At 57.2% G+C, this 23,749-nt stretch overlaps 2 protein-coding genes across 8 annotated transcripts in view; one reads left to right on the top strand and one right to left on the bottom strand.

Annotated features, from left to right (window-relative positions):
• Positions 1 to 63: 63 nt before the first annotated feature.
• ITGB1BP1 (integrin subunit beta 1 binding protein 1) lies at positions 64 to 7,058 on the top strand. Of its 4 annotated transcripts, none has more exons than XM_037048690.1 (7): positions 64 to 194; positions 1,206 to 1,309; positions 2,182 to 2,260; positions 3,734 to 3,870; positions 5,552 to 5,644; positions 6,126 to 6,278; positions 6,802 to 7,058. In XM_037048690.1, exons 2-7 carry the CDS (start codon positions 1,238 to 1,240, stop codon positions 6,871 to 6,873), a joined length of 606 nt encoding a protein of 201 aa, XP_036904585.1. In that variant the 5' UTR covers positions 64 to 194; positions 1,206 to 1,237; the 3' UTR covers positions 6,874 to 7,058. The 4 variants fall into 4 exon arrangements, with proteins under 4 accessions (XP_036904585.1, XP_036904587.1, XP_036904586.1 ...); XM_037048692.1 differs by having other exon boundaries at positions 76 to 144; XM_037048691.1 differs by lacking the exon at positions 64 to 194 and adding an exon at positions 210 to 434.
• A 385-nt stretch (positions 7,059 to 7,443) lies between these two features.
• The window catches only part of ASAP2 (ArfGAP with SH3 domain, ankyrin repeat and PH domain 2), a 129,639-nt gene continuing 113,333 nt past the window's right edge, over positions 7,444 to 23,749 (bottom strand). For 2 of the 4 annotated variants that reach the window (XM_037048684.1, XM_037048685.1), the window contains 8 exons: positions 23,401 to 23,514; positions 21,458 to 21,695; positions 18,955 to 19,089; positions 17,436 to 17,610; positions 12,515 to 12,564; positions 11,988 to 12,058; positions 11,477 to 11,599; positions 7,444 to 9,769 (listed from right to left, as the gene is read on the bottom strand). In XM_037048684.1, the coding sequence (XP_036904579.1) occupies positions 9,695 to 9,769; positions 11,477 to 11,599; positions 11,988 to 12,058; positions 12,515 to 12,564; positions 17,436 to 17,610; positions 18,955 to 19,089; positions 21,458 to 21,695; positions 23,401 to 23,514 (981 nt within the window). In that variant the 3' untranslated portion in view covers positions 7,444 to 9,694. The remainder of the gene's footprint in view (positions 9,770 to 11,476; positions 11,600 to 11,987; positions 12,059 to 12,514; positions 12,565 to 17,435; positions 17,611 to 18,954; positions 19,090 to 21,457; positions 21,696 to 23,400; positions 23,515 to 23,749) is intronic. The other 2 variants (XM_037048686.1, XM_037048687.1) reach the window with 1 other exon arrangement.

The raw sequence follows: 23,749 nt of genomic DNA, 5'->3' as shown, positions 1-23,749 counted from the left end.
GACCGGTCCCGCAACCCGGAGGGGGTTCAGAGACGCGCCAGTCCGACGACTCCGAGGCGGGCCCGGAGGGCGGGGCCGGGGAGCCGGAAAAGCTGGCGCTGGAATTGGAACGGGAGTGGCTGCCCTAGCAAGGGCTGTCAGGCGGTGGATGCTTGACCAGCAGATGACCCCAGGGATGGGCCGGTGGTTGTGAGGTGAGGGCCAGGCCCTCGCGGCGCCTGGGCTGAGCCTGGTCGGGAACGCGGGCCTTGGAGGCACCGACTGGGGGGCCCGCGGTGGGGCGGATGGGTGGGGCCGCGGCAGCTGCACTCTATGGGGACCCGCCCTCCGTGGATCGCGAATCCCAGCCCCGAGGCTGCGCATGTTAGGCCGTGGGGCCTGCGGAGCCCCGGGTGACCGATGCTTCGGCAGGGAATGCGGCTTCTGGGATCACGGTATCCTGTGTGGACGGGTCGCGTCGGAAGGGCGACGGGAGTGGGAGCGCCACGGGGCTGCCTCCTGGGTCCGACCCTGCTTTGTGGGGTGGTGAGGAGCTCGCTTTCTGTGCTGGCTCTCGGTGGTTTCTCCACCGCCTCAGGGCAGGGGTTTCTGTCCTGTGTACTGTCCTCCTGCGTATCTGCAGGTGGCAGCACCCTGCGAGGGCGAGAACACGTGGGAAGCTGGGTGGGGTTCGGAGAGAGCTTTGGAGCCCGGTCAGCCCTGGTTCCAGACCAGGCGCCGCCCATCATTAGCATGGTGACTTGGGTGTGCAGCTTGGGCCACTTCCTTCCAGTCGGGTGGCATCACTGCCACCTTGAAGGTTGAAGGCCTGTATAGTGCCCAGCACAGTGTCTGTCCTCTGTTCAAGCCCATTTTCAGAATGTGAGCCCGAGACAGTAACTGAATCTCAGTGTCTTGAATTGATTGAGAAGTAATATTTAGGAAACTAAAGGATGTGTGTGTTACTTCTGAAAGCAATGCTTTTCACACCTCTGGGTATGACCAGGTTTCTGCCCTTTTTGATTCTGTGGGTTAGATCGTTAGAATTTAAAAACAAATAATGAAAAAAAAAGAATAGCATCCAAATTTTTTGGTCAGAGGAAAATATGTCTACGTCGGAGGAATGTGCTGTGGAGCTAACTGGAAAACTGATGATTTTTACCCTGTGCTGCACACAGTGATTTCAGGTTGCTTTTCTCGGTGTAACTAAATGTTTGTTTTTCTAGGGGAGCTCCTGTGGATCAAGCTATAGTGAAAAATGTTTCGGAAGGGCAAAAAGCGACACAGTAGTAGCAGTTCCCAAAGTAGTGAAATCAGTACGAAGAGCAAGGTAGGGGACGGAATTGGCGAGCAGTGCAATTCTGTTTCTTCACGTGTTGCATGAAGGGTACTAACCATGCAGACTGCTGCTGGTCTTCAAACTAGGTGTGTTTTAACATCCCTCTGTGCACTAGACACACGCTCATCTGTGCTTGATACTACTTTATTGTTTTAGTAGGTCTCATGACATTCTTAAAGGTGGGGCAGGACCTGTACATGGTCTCATTGAAACACTGATTTTTAAATTTCTTACGTGATAGAAATTGCATGCAGTTACAGGGCTGGAATTCTAGGGGGAGTGTTTAGTGCGCCTAACGGATTCTGCACCAAGGTATCTGATGCTTGGTGCCTTGCTTCCTGGTTCCTGTTGTGTTTTTCTTGGCCATCTATATTGGTAGTCATGCTCTGGTCTGCCAGTCAGCCTGGGAGTTAACTGGCTGGACTTGCATTGGCAGGAGGGGCTGCGGGGAGCTAGTCGGGAGCTCTGCTGAGGTCGGAGGTCTGGGGTGTTCCCTGGATGTGACCTTGGGTAAATCACTTCACCTCTCTGCTCACTTATTAAGCAGGGCACTGCCCCCTGCCTGCTTTCTGCACGGGGTTCTTTGTGGGCTCAGGGGAGATAACGTGAAAGCAAAGTGTAGATTTTCACAGACGATAGAAGTGTAAGGTGTCTTGTCAGGAGACCGCGGTGCTGCCTTTGGTTTAGATTGGCGGGGCGATGCCACGTTCGTGCGGTGCCGCGTCATGGGAAGAGCAGTCGGGGTTGTGTGTTGGTGCAACGCTAGTAGGTCAGTAACGGGAACATTTGCTAGAGCACCTGAGGGACGACAGGGCTTCTGCGTGTGTTGAAATGCTTGGCGGCGTGTGTTTGCCATTTCTCAGTCCGTGGACTCCAGCCTCGGGGGCCTGTCTCGATCCAGCACCGTCGCCAGCCTCGACACGGACTCCACCAAAAGCTCAGGTATGTGGAGGGGTTGGGGCACGCACTGAGGCTCCGCTAGTCTTGCCGGGGCGGCATGAGTTCTCGTGCATTTGGGTTTTCCTCTCCTCTGCCACGTTTGGTGAGGGTTTGGCAATGGCCCGAGATCTGGTGGAGTGCGGGTTGGGGTGTGAAGTGGTTGGTGAAAGCTGCTGCCGTGGAGGTTGGCTGCAGGGGGGGCAAACTGCTCTCAGCGGGTCCTAGAGCAAAAGCGTGTGGAAAAGATCATGGTGACGATTTAGAAGTTTCAGAATAGCTTTTACAGAAATGGGGTGGGAGAGCATGAACGATGTCCTTTATGGGGTGTAGGACAAATGCCTTGCTGACGGGGAGGACTCAGGAGCCATGTCCCCAGAGACAGGCCAGCTCGGGAGTGTCAGGAGCATGTGGCAGTGAAGGGCAGCATCTGTCACCGGCACTCGAAGACGGCTTCTTTTAATGAGGGTGTGGACGTGACTCACCTGTTGACCGGCCCGTGGTGAGGGTCTGACTGGAGACAGACTGTGCTCACTGGCCCACCCTCCCTCCACTCTTCCTTCCAGGACTGTAGACTAGTCCATCTGTGAAAGGTGGGGGCAGGGAGAGAGGAAAATACGACAGAACAGAGGTCCAGAAGCATGAGGTCTGTCACCTTCCAGATGCCTCTGCAGTGTCAGTATGTGGCTGGGCATCGTTTCATTATGGAAGCATCACCGGAAAGTCATCACCTGGTAGCCCCTCACTCAGGTGGATGTAAATACTCTGGTGATTTTTGTAGTGACTGGATTTTATAGCTCACACAGTTCCGGGGCCTGTTGCTGTTGGTCATGGACGGGGTTTCCTGTCCAACCCTTTTCCATCTACATTTTAAAAAACTGTCTTTTCAGCCCTGGCTGGTATAGCTCAGTGGATTGAGCACGGGCCTGTGAAGCAAAGGGTCGCTGGTTCGATTCCCAGTTGGGGCACATGCCTGGGTTGCAGGCCGAGTCCCCAGTAGGGGACACATGAGAGGCAACCACACAGTGATGTTTCTCTCCCACTCTTTCTCCTTCCCTTCCCCTCGATCTAAAAATAAGTATTTTTTAAAAACTGTCTTTTCTGGTTGAATGGGAGAGGTCCATCTGGTTTCCTGAAACAAAAAGCAAGTTCAGTGTTAAAATGATAAAGAGAAGAACCCAGAAAATAGTGCTGCGTCATTGGGCATCACAAAAGGGTTCCATCATTACTTAGTGACATTTTTTCTCATTTGTTTGAAATGAAGGGTATTACTAATTTATTCCTATTTAGATTTTATACTTAGCATGTTGTAAGCGAAGAAAAGTTTAGTGAAATGTGAAGTTCCCTCCCATTCTATAAAAAGATTTGTACGTGAGGAAGTTGTATTTTGTTGGTCTGCTTCCCCTTCGGGCGGGGTTGGAGGTCTCCCCGTGACACGGCTCTTTCTTTGACGTCTCACCCTGTCTCTCTCACCTGTAGGTCAAAGCAACAGCAACTCAGACACCTGTGCAGAATTTCGAATAAAATACGTTGGTGCCATTGAGAAGCTGAAACTCTCTGAAGGAAAAAGCCTCGAAGGGCCACTAGACCTGATAAATTATATAGATGTAGCCCAGGTAAAAAAAAAATTCCGTTTGATAAGGCTCATGGCTTGGGAGAGAGATTTAGTTCGTCCGGGTCGCGGCTGACATGTTGCTGCGCGCCGTGGTGGGTCTCAGGAGGCACACGGTGCTGCGTGGAGACTGAGCCGCTGTGGGCAGACACAGCTTCCCCCCCCCCCGCCCCCAGCAGCACTTTTTACTTTTTCTGGGGCGGCTGACCTCGTTTCCCTGACGAGCAGATTCCAATGAGGTGGCCAGTTCCGCACCAACACCTTGTCTTTAAAGGGGTCCGAGGGACGCTGCTGCACCTGCCTTGGGCTCGCTTTAGGTCTTTGCACACTCACTCAGTGCTGCTGACCTGACACACCTGTTTACTCAGTTTCCAGCAGGACCCGAGGTCAGGAAGATGGAGGAGTTGCGTGTCTTTGTGTTCATTAACATGGCGGCGCTGGAGCGATGGGGAGAGCCCCTCATCCGACCCCAGTGTCTGTGACTTGGAGGCACATTCTCTGAAGCCAGGGCAGAGGGACCATTAAATGTCCCTCAGGCTCCCGAAAGAAGTCGTGTCTGTCCAAAGACGTCAGCCAATCCCATTTTCCACCTGGCAGGGAACTCGGGGTACTGGGGACTGACAGTTAGTAGCCCAGTTTCTGTCTGGAATATAAAGTCACTCCAACAGCGTGTAGACAGACAGCAGCTAATGGAAGTGAAGTACCGAGCCGCTCATGTTTCCCCCCAGATGATACTCAGGTTGTTTTCTTTCCTATAAGGACTGCTAAACTCCTCCTACCGCCACAGAGACTGGCTTGCCGAAATTGTTGACAATAGCATTGCTCTTGCCTGCTGCCTTGATTCTTGGCATCGCCTTAAACCTACTGTGAGAGATGATTGGCCAGAGGTTAACATAGCGTTGTGGGCACCGCAGCATGAAGGCAGGGTGCTAGAGCTCATTTCCCACCATCTCTTTAATGTCGGCAGATAGTTGCACGAAAACACGTACCGACTGGAACGTGCTCCGTTTGCCAGTGGGACCTCATTTTGGAGAAGACGGCTGTGTTCTGACTTAGGAAGTAACATGGGAGAACTGGCAGGGGAACCACCTGCCGTGCTCTTTGTTTCTGAGGAGCTCAAAATACTGATTGACATGTTCACGAGCTAGGGAACCATTCATCAAGCAAGTCTCCCTGCCCCAAGCCGTGGGGCGTAGGGATAAGACACCCCTCACCCCCAGCACACGCCATGACACGGCTGAGAAAAATGGTGCCCGAGGCCACATGTCCTGACCATGAGTTAGCATGAGCTTGGAGTATTTAAAGACCTTTGTTTTCTAGCCCTGGCTGGTGTAGCTCAGTGGATTGAGCACGGGCCTGCGAACCAGGCGATCGTGGTTCCATTCCCAGTCAAGGCACATGCCTGGGTTGCAGGCCGGTTCCCAGCAGGGGATGCATCAGAGGCAACCATACATTGATATTTCTCTCCCTCTCCCCTTCCCCTCTAAAGATAAATAAATAAAATCTTTTAAAAAAAAGACAGGGGAGGGATTCCTCCTGCCACTTTGGAGGAAAACCCTTGGGCCCCTGCATGTGCCACATTCTTTAGAGTTCGGGGTCTGTGATGGCTGGGTCCTGAGACAGACTCACCCGACTTAATGGAACGATTGCTAACGGGTGCCGTTCATCGTATTTTTACCTCACAGCAAGATGGCAAGCTGCCTTTTGTCCCCATGGAGGAAGAATTTATCATGGGCGTTTCCAAGTATGGTATAAAAGTATCGACGTCGGATCAGTATGTAAGTAGTTTGTTAAGGAAAAGTGTGGCTTGGGTATTGGGGTGTCGAGGGCCTGCTCGTGTTTGCAGTGGTGGGTTTGTAAACATTCCTGGCAGCTGGCCTTCAGCGTGGCCCATTTCAGGGGGGATGACAGGAGCTGCCCTTTGCCTCTCCTGTGCGGTGGGGCCCCAGAACCTTCACCTCAGGACCCTGTGCCCGTGCAGACCAGCTGCCGGCCTGGGGTGGGCACGCGGAGCTGGGTCGTGGGCTCAGGTCCTCCTGCTCCCTGGGATGCAGGGAGCCAGGTGTAACCCTGGAGGCAAACTGCCCCACGCTGCGCACACTGGGACGTCCTTCTGGGAGGAAACCCGGGAAAACCGCTCCCTCCCAGACATGCCGCGTATGGCACGTGTGGCCTCACAACAGATCCGCACAGGGGTGTGTGTGTGAGGACGGAGAAACTTGGCAGACAGCCGTGGTCTCCCACGCCCGCCCACTGCAGGACGTCCTGCACCGGCACGCTCTGTACCTGATCGTCCGGATGGTGTGCTACGACAGCGGGCTGGAAGGAGCCGGAAGGAGCTTGCTGGCTCTGAAGACCACCAACGCAAGCAACGAGGAGTACAGCCTGTGGGTTTACCAGTGCAGCAGCCTGGTGAGGGTCCGAGTTACCTGGCTAGTCCGTCACTTGTCCAACACAGTGGCAAAGCCAGAGTCTGTTTACAGTCTTGCAGAGGCTGGAGAGACGCTCTTTCCTCCGTGTCTGAAACCCGGCCAATACAATGAGTCAGGAGCCAGCGGCCCGCTGCCCAGGTGGACTGCTGGTTGTGACCTGTGGCTGGTCGTGACTCGGGAGGCCACTGGCAGCGTTCCTGAGTCAGGATCAGAAGGCTCTCAGTCAACAAGGGGTGCGGGGGATGCTGGTGCGTCCCCCCGGGCAGGGCCCCCTCGCTTTGCTTTATAGGTGTTCCTCTGACAGGTGACGGCCCCTCCTGAAGGCCGAGGTCCTGGGCCCCCTGAGGAGTGGAGAAAGGGAGCGTGGGGCCAGGCCCTGAGCCAGGCCGCCTGTGCCGAGTAGGGTCAGGAGAGGTGTGCAGAGGGGCAGGTTTATACCTTTGCTGGTCAAGTTCAGGAGCACATTTATGAACTCTCTCACCGTACCTTTTCACCTAATGCAGGAGCAAGCACAAGCAATCTGCAAAGTTCTGTCCACTGCTTTCGACTCCGTACTGACGTCTGAGAAGGCCTGAATCCGGCGGTGAGTGGCAGCTGACCGCTCGGGAGCAAAGTGCAGCTGTTTCTCAGTAGCTGTTTCCAGTCTGAGCCCTGAGCTGGTGTGAAAACACGAAGGGATTCCTTGCTCTACTTTGTGGCGGAAAAGCTGTGTATAAAATACCGGTCATTTGTTTCAATTAAAACATCTTATTAACAGTGACTCAACTCACTGAGGTTATCTACCTGTTGGGACTAAACAAAGAACCCTCATTGGTTGCTTTTAAACACAAACAAGCTGAACCCTCTGCTGGGCAGCCCCTCCCGGGGACTGGCGTTCTCCGGCTTGGAGCTCTGGCCTGGGGACACGGCTGGTTTGAAACAGTGTCGGAGCCGACTCAAGACACAGAGTGAAACGTGAACAGTATGCCGTCAGGGTGACGTGACAGCAGGTGACAGTGCTCACCCCAGTGGGGAGAGCACCCGGAAGACCCCCGCCGTGTTACGAGTGACGGTGCTCAAAGACCCCCGTGCAGGAGGCTCGTGGGTTTCTTAGAGGACATCCAACGAAAAGTGCCCGAAGGGCCCAAAACAAAAATAACGCCATGTCCGTTTAAAAGTACTTTATTTTTTTCTAGTCAAATGACTAGTTAGCGAGTAAATTTATTAAACATGCTCTAATTATAAATCACCGCGGAAGGACAATGAAAATAAGGGTTGATTTGGGTTATACAATATACACAGTTGCGCTGCAACTAGGCCAGAGTAATCGAGTGAAGGAATGAGTATCACACACCTCAAAGAGCACTTCAAGCCGCGCCTCGCGTTGCCCACCCTTAGCAGACCGGACGGTCACCGCCAGTCTGCGCCTGTCCCCGAGTCCTTGTCCCTGGAGGTCAGACCCCATGGAAGTGGCCCGCAAGGTGCCAGAATCCTGCAGCTCAATTCATGGAACATAAACCCGAAATATAAATAGATATCTACAACGGTTTCTTTTGTGTTTGTTTTTTTTTTAATTTGCAAAGAGCAAGTAACCAGGAAAGGATATTAGCAGGGAAGTTAATACAATTTCTCCTCTGGCAAGTCATGTTAATTGCTGCACAGTAGCACCACTGATTGGACATTGGAAAGACACTTCCCAGATACTTATGTACCAGTGACCCTGACAGGTTCGTTGGGAGTGGTCCCAAACGTCAGTGTGAGCCGACTTCAGTTCCGTACACAGCCGGCGCCCAGGCAGCCCAAGGCTGGAAGGAGACACGGGTGCAGGGGGTTGGGTTAAAAGTGCACAGGAAGTGCACTGTGCAAAACTCATGGTTCCTTCCTTAAATCCATGAGGAAATTAACCCAGTGGAGGGTTCAAACATCAGAAACAATTAGTGAAGATACATGTAGTGCTTTAAAAAAAAAAAGACCACGCACCCTGACACATTTTACCTGGGATTTCCAAAGGCAAAGAGCTCTTGCCAGACAACATCATGACACATTCCAGTTTGTTCTGTCTTCCTTTGCAATAGCAACAAAAAGCACAACGCAAGTGAAAACGAAAACGACAGAAGAGTCTCGTGTGGCAGGCTGCTTCAACCAAATCTCCCGTCACGACGGAAGCAACTGAGGCGCGGCAGCCAGCCTCCCGCGTCCGCACACAAACCGATCCCTTCACGTTCGGTGAGAATCCAAGTGGGCGCCACGCACCTGTTCACGCTCAGAGTGCCACGCTTTCCAACATTCCTCCTAAGAACTTCCACTCACAATGGCTGAGTAGAGGTATGACAGCCAAGTGCATTAGGCTAATGAATTTTTACTTTTATCCTATACAACCTAACCCCCCAGCCCCAGTAGCTTAAGCCTAAGAAGGATGCGATGACTTCCATAGTGAAATGGAGGTTCAGGAGCGTTTCATTACCCGGACCTCCAGGTCTCCGAAATGCCCCGGTCACAAATGAAGGGGCAGGTTAAATTTCAAGACAGTGTGACTACCATTCCTGTTGGTTATTATGAACACAAGACACCGAGCTGAGTAAACATTCTCAGGAGTGAGAAAGGGGAGGTGGCACACTCAGGAGGGGACAGCCGGTGGGGACAGTGGGGGTCTGTGATGAAGGGAGCGCAGGGCGGCGATCCCCGAAATGCGAAGCATCGCAAGAGCTCCTTTGCAACCCTTCACCCTTAGTTTTCAACCGCATTTAGGAAATACAGTTTCACGGAACCTGGGGCGGGACGGACTGTAACTGCTGTGTGCCGTGACAGTCTACCGGCAGTCTGTTAGGCGGGGTTTGCACAACAGCTCGCACGCACATGCAGGAAACAATGACGGCTGCAACCTCACGGGTTGTGGCTGGAGAGTACAGGGCTCACGCGTCAGTGTCCGAGTGGCTTTAAATAGACACTGGGTGGCTTCCAAAGGAAATCTTAAAACCATTAAAAAAAAAAGCCGACCAAGGTGAACTGGTGGCATTTAGTTTACTGGCTTCCTAAACAATGATTACGCTGAAGGCCATGGACCTCAGAGACGGGCCAGGGAGAGCGGGAAGAGTCCCCTTCCCGGGCGCAAATGTTTAGGGTTGGCTAGTTCTGGGGATCCAGGACCTCAGTTATGTAGTTAAAATACCTTTTCAGTTCACCTTTCAGGCAATCCGGTTTTTCCCAATAGAAGTAGATAGCAATGTTTCATGAAAATCACAAATTATAAAAACGATTCACTTATATATAAATTGCCGTTGAGTTTTAGAAACAGGACAGTGACATCAGAGACAGTGGCTCTCCCGCACAGGGCGTGCAGGAGGTTATCTGGCAAGAGTCTGGGTACCAGTGACGACACAGGAGCAGATCTGTGACGTGCTTCTGTTCAGTAGCAGTTCAGTCGGCGATAAAGTGCACAAACGACACAGGAAATGCCCCTTTGCGGCCAGGGTCCCCGTCAATGTGGCCGATCTGAAAGGAACGAGGAGTGCGGGGTGTTACAAAAACTCCACATGGCAGAAGCTTGGAAGGGCATTGAGCATTTGGGGGGCGGTGCAGGGAACAACTCGTTCAGAAGAATCTCTCCTGAGAAAGAATCCCGAGGGTGGAACACTGTCTCTCCCTCCCCTTGGCCTCGTGCCAGAGGGCGTGGGCCTCCCTAAGGGGCCCGTTAGAGTGGGGCACGTGTCCTGGCCGGGGGCAGGCTGGCAGCCCTCTGACCGCTGCCTCCACTGGCCTCGCCTCCTCTAATGGGTGAGGAGGTGAGTGTCGGGAGCTGGTGAGCTGCAGCGTGACGGAACGGGGCGCACGGGGCCTGGCCCTGTTTAAATGTCGTCATACGTTCATGAAGACTACCAAAAAATTTATTTATTTTTGCTGTGGGCAAGTTATATAAGTTATACGTCAAGTATGATCTCGACAGTGTAAATTACGTAGGTAAATGAAAGTGGAAAAGTAAACCACCAAAACCTGGGTTTTGGGGAGCCCAGAGGGCCGGGGTGATGGGTGGGTGGCATTCAGCCCCGTCTCCTTTCTGCCGCTCCATGTCCCTGCAGGTTTTGAAATAAACAGGTGGTTCCTGTTGGCAGGTGGGCTGTGTGCAGGTGTGCAAGGCACAGCAGCTCCCAGTCTCTCGGGGTGGGGGCAGTGGCAGAGGCAGTAAAACGTCCTGGTCCCCATGCAGTCTCTGTCCTTGCCGCCCAGGGACCCGGGAGTGGCCGCGGCCACTGTGCTGCCTGTGTCGTGTGTGGTGAGGCTGACGGAGGGAGCTCAGGACGGAGACACTGGAGTCCCTCCAGGGGAAAGAAGCCACAGGGAGGCACCAGAAGGCACACGAGCCTGGGGACAGCGTGGCCAGGCACTGCGCTGGCAGAGCCCGGGGCTGGAGTGTACAGCTTACACAGGCTGGACTCTGCTGGGGACGCTGACATTCCACACAGCAGAGTGACCCCACGAGCCTGGCTGGCCTCCCTGTCTGAGTGTGGTATGTACAGCGGGCCCGTTAGGGTCTCCTTCCTGCGGACAGACAATGCCAGGCGCTCCAGGGCCTCCCCTGCCAGGCAGGCTTCGAAAGCCCACCATCCTCATTCTCTTTAGTGCCTCTCCTTGGGGCCTTTGACCCCTACCCTGGGCTGTGGTGACCGCCCTTCACAGGCCAGAGGCTATGGCTCAGCGACATGGGCAGCTTGCCCAAGTCCCCCAGCCTGGGAACGCTGAGGCTGGATCCTTAGGGTGGCCAGGGGGAGCACCTCAGTCACCCCACTCCAGCTCCCACCTGGACGCCGCAGCTCGTGGCAGCGCTGCCACAATTGATGCCTGGACGGTGCCCTCGAGCTCAGCTCTCCGCACGAGCCTCACTCCTGGTGGGCAGTGCCGGGGCTGCCCCCTGGGAATGCAGGGGCCTCATTTTGGACTCTTACGCTATTCTCAAAACTGCAGCCAGAGTGGCCTGTCCTCCCTAACAAGGGGGGACCCCACCTGGGGATCGATCAGGCTCACGCAGAAGTGGGTGTGCCTGGGCACAGCACCTGAGGCCAGCAAGGGGCACAGTGGCCGCAGGCCTGAGATCACTCAGGTGGTGGGGGGGCCGGGGGTGGGGGGCACCTCACCTGGGAGGAGACCTCAGGCCAGGTGGGCAGGAATCCAGCCCCGCCCCTCCGGGCCTGGGTCCCGACTCACCCACCACTCTTGGTCCTCCTCCCCATCCACAATGATCACGTCCCCCTCGGAGAACGTCAGCTCATCCGGGTTGTCGGCCACGCAGTTGTAGAGGGCTTTGACCCGCTTGGGCTTCAGCTTGGTCTGAAGAGGAGAGGAGGGTCAGAGGTTACTGTGGCAAGGAGGCACCCGCTCCAGGGCGGAGTACGGGGCCCAGGGCTCCTGACTGCGGGCGTGGGAGCCCACTGGTGTGGAGTCAGGAGGGGGCGGCTCGGTGGAGCTCAGGTGCTGGGGGACTCGGAGGAGGGGCCCGAAGGGAAAGGGAAGAGACCCCGGCCGGGCAGAGAGCAGGGGACGTGGCAGCCAGCACCTGATGTGCACGGGGGTGACCTGGACCCGCTGGGCTCTGGGGCTGTGTCCTACCCAGGTCCAAATGACCAGGCACCCCAGCCAGGGGGGCGGGGGATAACCCCCGAGTGCTTGTGGAATAACCTGCAAGAGGAGGTGGGAGAGGAGGGGCTTGTCCACTTACGGTCTGGGACTTCCTGGGCATAGGCGCGGGGGGCTGCATGGCCGCGGTGCTGGGCAGAGGGCCCAGGGCATCTGTGCCAGAGAGACCCACTGTGTTAGGACCGGAAGGAGCCAGCTCACAGTAGGCCCCTCCATCACAACGTGAGACAGAAACAATGAATGCAAAAGCCCTGCTGGCATGTCAGGTCTGGAAAGGCAAGTTGCCTGGGATTTTCTCCTGTTGGGGGAAAGGTCCCCCAAAGGCCAAATAACCCCGTGACCTCCACGCGCGCTGCAGAACATGCAGGTGTCGCAGACGGAGACAGATGGGGCCAACTCCTGCGCAGACCTGCCGGGGACTCCTGCCCCGCCCCACCCCCAGCAGCAGCAGGCAGTGGGACTGCAGGGTGCAGTCCGGCATCAGAAGCTCCATGGAGGGCAGGTGACTGCCGGGTGGAGGGCAGCTGGGCCCTGACCTGCCTCAACTGGAAACAGTGCCCTCGCCCCCACCTGTGCCTCCACTAACCAAATTCCAAATGAAACAATTACCAGGTCCTCTCGGCTGGCCTTTGCTGACCAGGGGAGTCGACTTGTCAGTCCTGTAAAGAAGGCAAAACAGAGCCACTGAGGCCTGAGGCCTGAAGGCCCGTTGCATACCCCAACAATGGGGTGCCTCACCCCCTTCTAAAAAGGAGTTGGCCATGTTCAAGTTGCATGTGCAAGCTGATCAATCCACTGTCATTCAACTGCCTCTTATTTTGAAAAACGAAGAAGAGGACCAGAGGACAGTGCCAGATCCCAGGTCCCAAAGGCCCCTGTCCCTGTGGGCCTGCATGACAGGACCTGGGGCTGGAAGCTGGGCACCTGCTGCCCGTGCTGCCCCTCATTCAGTCAGCCCCTTCCCTTTGAGGGCATTGGTGTCTAGGGGTGGGGCTGAATAACCCCAGGGCCCCGAGGGCTCTGCCTGACCACCGGTCAGGGTATCCACACCTCTGTGCTCCGTGGCCCCCATGGCCTGTGACCGACGTGGCTGCCCTGGCTCGGGGCCCACCTGTGAGCCTTGGGGAGGCAGTTCTCAGGCCAGCAGGCCGGAGTCTGTTCTGCATCGACGGGTCTCTCTGAGTGGGCACTTCCACCTGGGAAAGGTGTGACACCAGTTCTGTCACCTCTCAAACTGAGGACGAGTGACAGAGTGAATGGCTACGAGCAGGGAAGGGAGCGAGCTCTCCAGTTCCCCACCACGTCTCCGTGCACCCCACACGGTCCCAGGGACACACCTGAGGCTGGAGACGGGCCAGGAGGGGCTGGGGTGGGGGCGAAGCAAGGGACAGAGCAGCAGGCTCAGTGCCCGCCGACTGCTTCCTGAGCCCGGCCTGGGGCTGCAGTGGCGGGGAGAACCACGCAGCACGATTCAAAGGCGGGTCAGGCGAGGGCCCTGCCCACCTGACCAGTCCTGCCTTCCTATTTCCATCCATGTCCCTGGGAGTTGTCACTCTGACCCCACTGACCCCTTCGCCTTGAGCCAACCATGAAAGACTCTCGGGGAGGCCTGACCCTCTAAGAAACTTCTCCTTGGAAGGGCCAGAGGGCAAATCTTCCAGGATCTGTGGGTTACAGGTCTGTCTTGACTTCTGACGTTACTGTCGTAACATGTGAACAGACGGGCACGCCAGCTTCCAGCGACACTTTATTTACGGGCGCTGAAATCAAAATTTCATATAATTCTCATGTATCATGAAATCTTCTGTTTTTTCAATCGTTGAAAAATCCCAAAATCATTCTTGGTTCTCGGGCCCCGTGGAAACAGGAGGAGGCGGGCTGGGTCTTTGCAGAGCGGACGCGGCAATGTTTCCCTTCAGGAGCAGAGCTCCCAGCGGCAGTGCCCGTGGTGTCCTCCACCCAGACTTGCCTTACAGGCGCCTGAGCCTCCCCTGCTTGCACCTCCCCCTACACTCAACGGGACAGAACATGATCCTGTGACAGAGGCAGGGCCAGGCCACACTGCGCTGGAGGAGATTCAGCCTGCCAGCAGGGAGCCCTTCCGAGAAGCAGGGAAGCAGCATGAGGTACCCCCTGTCCCTGGAGCTCCCCGACAGTGGCTGGCAGTCGGGTGGGGCTCATCTACAATCTCAACACACAGTCTCTTAAAAAGGGCAGCAGTCGGGGAACAGCGAACCTGAGGGTGGTGCTGGGAAGAGAGGGGGGTGATGAAGAGAGGCCCCGCTGAACCCAGGCACCGAGAGAAGCCAGCCTGCAGCCGCTCAGCGGGCCTGGGAGCAAGCCCCTCGCAGCTCGACCCCCGTCAGGCTCCCATAGGCTGCTCAGAGCTTTCCAAGAAGGCATTCAAGAGCCCTGAGGGTCTTCTGGTTAAAAACTGCAGGCCGAGATACATTTGCTTCCACTTTCTCCCAAGGTAAAAAATTTTTTAAAAATTAAACCAAAAAGGACAAAGAGAACTGAAGACAGAAAGGCAGTTGTAGAAGCCGGGAGTGGAGGGATGAGCCCTAAGCAGTCCAGCTCCCTGCGGAAGGAGGGCCTTCCCAGCCCTCCCAGCAAGGGAGGCTCAGACCACTGCCCACGGACTAGAGCCCGAGCCCCCAGCCCTCTGGGGGGTGGGGAGGGCGGGGCGCAGACAGAAGGGTAGGCCCACGTCTGCTCCAGGAGCTGCGACCCCCGATTCCAGCACGACCCTGAAAAGCCTAGCAATGCCCCTCCTACCCCCTCCTCACACCACTGAAGACCAGAGACTTCTATTGTGGGAGAGGGCAGAACAGTGTCTGAACTCAGGATGCCCGGTGCGCTGGTTGGAGGTATCCTGAGAAATGGGGGCTAAGTAAAAGTTTAACTTTATTTCTATATTCAGCTCCCGGAAAACCTGCTCCCTCCAGGCAAGAGACTGCAAGACTGTTCTCCAAGGAACCTGACCTGTCCAAGGTAAAAAAAAAAGGGGGGGGCCCAAGTTCAGGGTTCCCCAGCAAACCCACTGTGGCAGCTCTGTGCATTGGGGTACAGTCTCAGTATTTAATGCCCCCCCCTTGAAGTGGCAGCTGACAGGCAGGGATCATGGAATTTACGGCCTCCAAAAGAACAGAGGTCAAACCAAAGGGGAAAGAATGAGGAAGAACCAAATTACGCAGAAAAGCCAAAGCCAAAGGAAAACACCCCCAAAACCCATCATGAATAATCCGAGGAGAGAGAAAATGATTCCATGGAACGACAGGCTACTGTTAACTTCAGAATTACGGGACAGCAGACATGAAAAACTCAGTTAAACAACTGGAAGATAAAGCTGAGACAATCTCCCAGAAAGTCAATTTCTGGGCAAACAAGCAAACAAACAAACAGTCAGCCATGGAAACTGCAATAGGAGGCTGAAGAGCTCCCGAGAGTGCAGAGCCCCAGCTGCACTTCCAGCCCCGGCCTCCAGGTGGGGCCATGAGGCCAGCTGTGGTCACAGGAGCCTGAGCATCACTCCAGCCTTGGAGGTGAGGGCACCTTCCCTTCACAAGCAACCAGGGGCCCAGGGCAGAGACTGCGCAGTCAGAAGTAGGTGGGGCCTGGGTCTGCGACTCCCCACTTGGGGCCGCTGTGCAAGAACACGGACACGACTTTGTGTGGGCAAGAAGTCAACTCCCAGAGGTCAAACCCCAGAGATTCGGGGTACGTGGGAGTGCAGTCAGCTTACCCTCACAAAAAGAGAAAAGGCCATGGGGATCTGACATCTGAACAATAAGAATTATCTTTAAATTGGGAATGGAAAAAAATAGAAGGCATTAAAAATAATCAACAAAACTTATCAGAACCAAAGGATGCAGGTTATATCCTGAAGACATATATCCTATATGTCTAGCCAGTAGCACGAATGCAAACAGACCCACCCTGGGGTGTCAGGGAATGGGGGCTTCCGTGGAGGCACCTGCCCAGCGGGGGTCGGGGGATGACCTGGTGGGGGACAGGGTGAGTGCCCAGCAGGGCGAACACCATCTCCACACTGGGCCCCAGGCCTCAGCAGGGAGGGGCGTTTGCACAGTGGGGAGGGGGCAGAGGTGGGGGATCGCTGGGTACTGACAAATGCTCACGGGGTAGGCGAAAGTGGCAGCCAGGTTTCTCATTATGGAGAAAGGGAATACGGTGAGGACAGAGAGGGAGAGAATGAGAATGAACCCTACGGTGCTTCCTAGAACAGTGCCCCCAAATTCTTCGAGGACAGCTGGAGTCTACGACCGCCCTGCCCATGACCTTCCCCACCCACAACTGGCCCTGGCTGCGCCACTGCAGGACCAGGGACCTATGGCAGAAGGGGTGGCCTGCCAGTCTCCAGGGCCAGGCCCATCCCTTGGGACTTGTTCTTGGGCCCGGCCACCCTGATATGAGGAAGCCCTGCCCGCGCGGAGAGGCCATGCACCCCAGCTGACAGCCCAGGCGGGGCTTTCTGGCTGCCAGCCAGCCCCCGCCCCCAGGTGCGTGGGGTGGGTGGGAGCCTGTGGACACTGGCCTCCAGCTGATGAGTCCCTGTCTGGCCCAACCCCCTCCCACTAAGGCCCCCGATCTTGGGGAGCAAAACCAAGCTATTCCTACGACACCCATCCAAATTCCTGATGGGGCCACGAGAATGATAAAATGGCCATGTCTTACGTCAGTAAGTTGTGGTGTAGTTTGTTAGAACAATCAAAACTGGGGACAGTGTAGACTCATGGATGTCAACAGAGAGAGCGCGCTAGAAATAGAGACATAAATATGTTCGTGTGGGCGCGTGTCCAGTTCAGGCCACTCAGCAGGCCGGCCTGGGGACAGGATGCTCCTTCGGCAATGAGCACACACAGCGCCCTGGTCTTGGCTTCTGAGTATCAGTCCCACTACAGGAGCCCTTTCCCATCATCAGGACCCAGGCAGAGAGCCATGAACCGGCCGCCCCCGCAGCCAAGGATGTCACTTGGACAAGCGGCCAAACCTGAATGGGATCTGAGCACTGGAGGCAGGGGTGTGTTCACGCTATTCTCCTGACTCGGCCGGCTGTACTGTTACTTCTCTAGAATGTCCTCGTTTGTGGAAAGCGTACACCCCGCACTGCAGAGGGGCCACGTAGTCGAGACCACCTTGTGGGTGGGCGGCTAACGGAACCGAGAGACCTCGTGCTTTGAGGACTTTAACTCCCACAATCCCACTGTCTGTACTAAACAGAAATCTAAATTCATCATGGGGTGTAACACAGACACGTGTGTGTATTTCTACAGTTCAAAAATTCTCGATACATTGTGTTTAGGACACCGGAAGCCTGGAGAAACCCAGGTGTGTATCCCATGGCCGTTAGAGTAGCAACTGGGCGATTTCAAATGTTGGCCCAGAAGTCCCGGCCGATGAAGTGATGGGCCGCTTGGAAACTCCTCGAATGCAAGAAGCGAGGAAGGCCAACGTGCCTAGGCCTTCGGGGGACACAGAAGGGGGACAGGGAAGAGGGGACGTTAGTTACCCGGGAGCAGGCCTCTTCTGAGGGAGGCGGCTGGGTGGCTGGGGAGGCAGGGGCGGAGGTGTGGCTTTGCCCAGCGGGGCCCCTGCCTGGGCCGGCTTGTTCTGCTGGCTCAAGGCATCCATCACACTGGGCGTTTTGGCTGCCGGAGCGGGCGGCGGCGGGGGAGCCAGGGGATCTGCGGAGAGAGGACAGAGGGACACACGGAGGGTCAGACGGCAGGCGTCCGTCTGGCCTTCTCCCCAGCAGCCCTTCCTTGAAGGGCTTCCTTTCTCCCTGTCGCTATTTCTTAAGGAGAAAGCCTGCGTTCCTCACACTCAGTGAGAGGACTGGAGGGGGGTCCTTCCAAGCCTCAAGTTGGGACCAAAAACTTGCTCTGCGCCTGAGAGAACTCCGTCCGAGAGAATTCCCCTCTCAAGAGAATTCCCGTGGAGAGGCCGAGCTGGATGGCCATTGGCTCTGGGGGCTGAGCCCTATAGGAGCAGCAGCCGGGGCCGAAGCCCAGGTGGGCCCTGGCCCTGTCCTCCCCCCGGGGGAGTCGGCCCTTCTTGGGTCAACTCTCTTGGTGCGTCCAGACCCACCTCCCAGGCTGCTGCGAGCAGGCCCGTCTCAGCAAAGGCTGGAACAGCCTACTCTCTCCACCGTGCAGACGAGGAGTCCAAGAGGCTCATGGGCAGGACATGCTTTCAGCAGGGGTCGCTGAGTTGGGGGGACGGCACGGGGCTGGGGGCCCACACCTTGCCTCTCTGACAGACATCGGCGCTCCCCCTCCCCCTCCAAATCCAGGCTCCTCCTGTCGTCCCCGCCAAGGCGGACACCTGCCTCGGGATGCTGGCACCTGAGGAGTCCCCCTGTGCTGTGCGACTCAGATGTGTCTGAGCCAGATGGCCCGTGTCACCCGGCAGCCACCCGCCAGGGGCACCTACTGCCCCTGGCCGGGCTCCTTTCATCATGACTGAGGTTAAGGAGGTAGAAAACACCAAGGGGAAGCTGCTGGGCTCTGGGGGCCCCAGGGAGCCGAGCGCTCTGTCCCACGGCCAGCGCAGGGCAGAGTCCGGGAGCTGGCCAAGCTGACCCAGGGGATGCTCCTGCTCGGCTCACTGGGGACAAGCCTCCCCCAGGGCCCTCCCCCGCGCTCTGGGACTGTCACCCACATGTTGACATCGAAGAGAAGCACACACCAGATTTTACAATCCGAATGACTGAGCCCACGTATTGAGACCCACCAGACTGAGCCCTGGGCTCACGTGGGGAAGGAAGAGAGGAATGGGGCCGAAACGCGTGGGGAGACAGAGGAGACAGCAGGCGAGCCCCCGGGGCTGGGGGCCAGGCTCGGGGGTGGGTGGGGGGGAGCTGACAGACAGGAGCCGGCGGCCGGCCGGGGAGGAGCAGGCTGAAGGGCCTGGGGACATGGAAAAGCCACAGCGCCCCACGCAGCCGCGGGCACCTGCCTCGCTCTCCCCACCCGGGCCGACCGGATCCGTGGAGCCCACCGGCAGGGAGGAGAAAGGAAAAGACGTACTGGTCGATGTCACGCGGAGAGGGGGCAGCGGTGGGTGGACGGCCGGCGGATCTGACGAAGACCGCTGCCGGCTCCCACCGTCCACACTCACAGAGCTCGTCTTCCACGGGAGGTGAGCAGAGGAGGCGGTCTGAGCTGCACACACACACGGGCACACGCAGGCACGTGCACACAACGAAAACAGAAACAGAAACTGCATTACTGACCCTCTTCCTCCCGGTCCGGGACCCACTAGAGCAGCACTAGGGCCCCGGAGGGGGCGGAGCTGTGAAAGCCCCTCCCTCTGTCGCCTGGACGACAAGCTGACACGAAGCAATCTCACGGGCTTCCATTCGCCAGGGGACCGGCCATCTGGAGGAGAATGAGTGACCCAGTGACGGGCCCTGAGCGTTGCGCTTGGGTTAGGGGCCCTCAGCATCTGTCCCCCATCCGCTCGGTCCTTCCCCCGGCCTGGGGGTCACAGTCTCACAAGGGGGGGCTGTCCTCAGAGGACACACAGGGGGACGAGGGTGCAAATCAAAGACACTGGTGAAGGCTCTCTCCCACCTCCCGCAAACGCACTTCTGGCTGGAAAGGGGCAGAGGTGACATCAAGCAGGTCAGGGGACACACCAGGGCAACAGCACCGCCCCCGGTCGCCGTCCTCCCCGCCTGCCCCAAGCTTGGCGCCCTTCCTCACTGGGTGGGGTCTGCTCAGGGGCACGGCCACGCCGACCCCCTTCCCTGGCTATTGTGAGGGGCCTCCATGTTAGACCAGGTGTGGACTAGACCGAGAACAAGGAGCCCCTGAGGGAGGGACTGAGGGGAAGTACAGTCATCAAAGGAAGACATGAAGCCCTGGCTGGTGTGGCTCAGCGGACTGAGCGCCAGATTGCAAACCAAGTGTCGCCGGTTCAGTTCCCAGTCAGGGCACGGGCCTGGGTTGTGGGCCAGGTCCCCAGTAGGGGGTGCTTGAGAGGCAACCACACACTGATGTTTCCCTCTCTCCCTTCCTCTCTCTCTAAAAACAAACAAACAAACAAATAAATAAATAGGGGTGACATGAAGCTAACGACTGGAATTGCAAAAGTGCAAAGAGAAAAACCAAAACCCTTGTTCTAAGATGTTAGGAAAGTAAGGACAGACAGCTTCCCATTCCCTCCCTACAACCTAATAGAGCAAAGTCCAGCCTTTCTCGACGAGATGCGCAGAACCACATAGTAGGTGTGAGCCCGTGACAGGGCGCAGATGACACCATTACTGCGTGTACCCAGACGTGGGAGGGGGACAGGGGAAGCCAGTCGATGCCCCAGGGCCCCAACCACAACTGCCGGGCCCACCTGCCCTGGGCCCCTCCCAGTGAGGGTGGCAGGGAGCGAGGGGCAGCCGTGGGATTTGGTTTTGCGGCTCCCTTCCTGCACAGGGTCCTCCCACCCAGCCTGTGGGTGCTGCTGGGGAGGTCAGCAGGCTGGTTCCCGGGATCTGCTCCTGAGGGTATGACCCCGTGACTGGACAACAGGCTCAGCGGCCTTTTCAGGCCTCCGGACCCATGTGGGAGAGTCTGCGAGACACCCAGGGGCCCAGGGACACCATGGGGCCTGGCCACATGACAGCTGGCACAGACACAGCCTGATGGCACCTGCTGAGCACCGTCCTTGGCCCCAGCCACCGCCTGTCCCCACATGCTCCTCCCAGGGAGCGGCTCCCACACAAATGCAACAGGGAACTTTCTCCTGTGACCACCAGCCACCCACAGCAGCCTCCGTGCCTGGACTTCACGCCCCACAGAGGCTCCTGTCCCTCCCTGGGAAGCCCCCACCTGAGCACTGGCCCTGGCTGGCAGCCCCAGCCCAGCGCCGGGCTGGCCACTCGCTGGGCTCGCCTTCAGGAACATTGTGGCCATCTGGGACCCAGTGCTGGGGAAACCACTTAGGTTGGGCTTTGTTATCAACTTCTAGAAAAACTGAAAGTAGCACCTGTTGACTCCCAGTCACTTCGTGGTGACAGTGGTGGAGTGTAGCGAGCACTGGCGGGACCACAGAGACTACTTTGTACTTTTACAATTTCACAAGTCTCCTCAAGTGAGCATCTTTGCATCCTTCATTCCTGGGAGTTGCAGTGATACAAAATACTCACAGGGGCCCCAAGCCGCCCCAGTGCAGGCAGGGGAGAAATAACAGAGAATGAAGGCAAAGGAGGAGTCACGAGTGCCAAAAACCAAAGAGCAAAGGCCCAGACAAAGGTGCTGGGGAGGAGTCCCTGCCCGCCCCGAGGCACGCAGAGGCCACGCGTGTGCCCAGCACAGGAACCAAGTCAAGTTGCTCCACGCCACACAGTGCCCTGTGCCCAAGGGCATTCCTTTTGGGAGTAAACAGTGCAACTGCAAGACAAGAGACCCCCAGGGAAACGGGCCACCCTGCCGCAGGCCCAAAGCTCATGAGGACGGGGCTGAGCGGCTCCTGCCTCCTGAAACACACCCCGAACCGCTCCGCTTATGTGCTGGCCGGGCTGCCAGAGCTCAGTACCTTTGGCCAGGTTCCGCGGGGGCAGTGGGGGTGCACTGGTTGTGCTGGGGGCTGCGGACTGGGCGGGTGTTGGGCTGCCACTCAGGATGGCCCCGTACGTCTCGTTCTGCAAGATGCTGGGTGCGAAGCTCCTCTGTTTGTCCTTGGCCAGGCCGGTGGCGTCTCGGGCCAAAGATGCCGCGCTGGGCCCCAGCTGGTAGAAGCTGACGGGCCGGTCTTCTCGCCGACTGGGACTGGGCTGCGGATGGGTGGTGGGCAGGTATGTTAAATGTGGGCACACGGATCTCAGTCACAGCATTCAAGCTCCTGGTAGCCACCTCCCTTCTGGGCGTGCTCACGGGAAACAGCCTCCTTCCCCTGTAGGAGCAGGTGCTCTTGAGATGCACCCTGGGCTCAGCAAACCAGGGCCCTGGGCCCCACCTGCTTTTGTTAATAAAGTTTTATTGGAACACAGCCACGTCTGGTTATTTACATATTGCCTATGGCTGCTTTCCAGCTACTCCCGCAGGGCTGAGTGGCAGCAAGAGAGGCTGTGCTGGGTGAGGCCCACGAGCCCAGGACATTCATTCTCTGGCCCTTCAAGTTTGCCGATCCCTGTTCTACCTACAGGTCATGTGTGTCAGGACTCAGGGAAATGAGGTCTAACTCGTACTCCAGACGTAACAGCTGTGGTCCTGAGCAAGTTCCTTAATCTCACTGAGCCCGTTTCTCATCTGTTAAACGGGGGGTGGGAGGGATGGCTTTAACAGTCTCTCCAGCACAGTGCCAGGAGCTTAGCAGGTACCATTCACACCCTCATCACGGGAGTACCTGCCCTGCCCGGTCCTGGCCGACCCCCCGGCTTACACCCAGCTCAGGTGTGCAGAACCCAAGGACCACTGGCTCTGCACGCACACTGCTGAACTGCCACAAGGCCCACGGCTGTGCGCACTCACCGCAGCCGCCACAGTCCCTGCGGGACACGGAGTGGGCGGAGGTGTTCAAGCCAGACCACTTCCTTTGGGACGTGTACCTGGACGAGGCCCTCTGCTGGGTCACTGCCCACAGGACCCAGTGATGTGACCTGTGCTTTACGAAGAGGCACTCACCCCGGGCAGGTGCTGCAAACCTGCTCCTTGTTTAAGGTGGGAGCATAGGAAACTGGTCGGCTGTTCTCACTGTGGCCCCGTTTTGTAGCTAACTCGGCAGAGGAATTTCTTATTCCCAGAGTCCGTGAGGCACCTTGCCCACAGGGACTGTTTGTCCACCAGGTCTCAGACGTGCCCCAGCCAGACACCCTCGGCGCCCAGGGTCCCGTGTCCTGCAGCAACACCGGGGAACTTTCCATGGCCTTCCCCGCTGGCCTCGCAGCAGCTGGCGGCCAGTCTATGTGTGTTGTCGGACTTTCCCCGACACTTGCGTGCAGGGCCCCCCCACCCGGGCCGCCCAGGAGCACATGCGGGGAGCGTTGTGAGAAGGGACTAGGAGACCAGTGCTCTCAGTCTGGCCCTAAGCCGGTCTCTGCACACGGGTGTCACCGGGGCCCCGCCAACCACCCCGGTCTGACAAAGGAAAGACTTGAAGCCCATGAGTGCTAAGTGTCATTTAACGATTTCAGGTACGGTTTCTAAGCTCGGCAAGGTGACCCTGAGCACTGGCCGGGGGAACCTGGCTCTTTCCCACGTCACCCACGGGGTGTGAATCTCCCAGTCAGAAGTCCTCCTCCTCTTCCCTTTGTGTCAAAGGGGAGCAGCTGCCGATGGTGGTGTCACCAACGCGTGCGGCTCCTTTAAATCAAGGTCCGCAGGACCTGCGAGGCCAGAGCCTGCTGAGATCGATGCGAGCAAGAAGCAAGCTCTGTTTTCTTTCCTACAAACAGCTCTCTGCCCCGACGTCAGGCTAGGAGCCACTCCGAGTAGAGCCTATGACAGAGAAGCCTTGACGGCTTGCGGCCCGGCACAGACCTGCAGCTTCTCATCCACGTCGTCGTCGCTCTCATCCAGGTCTTCGTGCAGCAGCCGCCACTCATACTCGACGTGAACGTGGGAATTGAACCTTCCGGATAAGGCTTGCGTCAGCTGAGGAGAACACAGGCCTGTGGGTGATGCTGCTCAGACTCTCGGCCCTGGGAGGAGGCCCTCGGCCTGGGAAGCCGGCATCCATCCATCCCTGCAGCCATGCACAAGGAGGGAGAGCCCTGGGGGTGCGGGCGGGGAGCTGGCCTTTCTTTACAGGGCCGGCTGATGGAAGTGTCTGGGTACCAGGTTAAGCCCCCTCCCTAACTCACAGATCACCTGAAGCTCAAACCTCGCA

This window comes from Sturnira hondurensis, unplaced genomic scaffold (assembly GCF_014824575.4).
Source record: "Sturnira hondurensis isolate 20B ecotype Veracruz unplaced genomic scaffold, ASM1482457v3 Scaffold0006413, whole genome shotgun sequence".
NCBI classification, from domain to species: Eukaryota; Metazoa; Chordata; class Mammalia; order Chiroptera; family Phyllostomidae; genus Sturnira; species Sturnira hondurensis.
This window is presented reverse-complemented; position numbering and strand designations above follow the sequence as displayed.

Bases quoted from the DNA above. Each gene is read 5' to 3' on its own strand.
- ITGB1BP1 (XM_037048690.1), top strand. From the start codon at position 1,238: ATGTTTCGGAAGGGCAAAAAGCGACACAGTAGTAGCAGTTCCCAAAGT. The intron at 1,310-2,181 runs GTAGGGGACGGA...GCCATTTCTCAG, and splicing joins AAATCAGTACGAAGAGCAAG to TCCGTGGACTCCAGCCTCGG. The intron at 6,279-6,801 runs GTGAGGGTCCGA...CACCTAATGCAG, and splicing joins TTTACCAGTGCAGCAGCCTG to GAGCAAGCACAAGCAATCTG.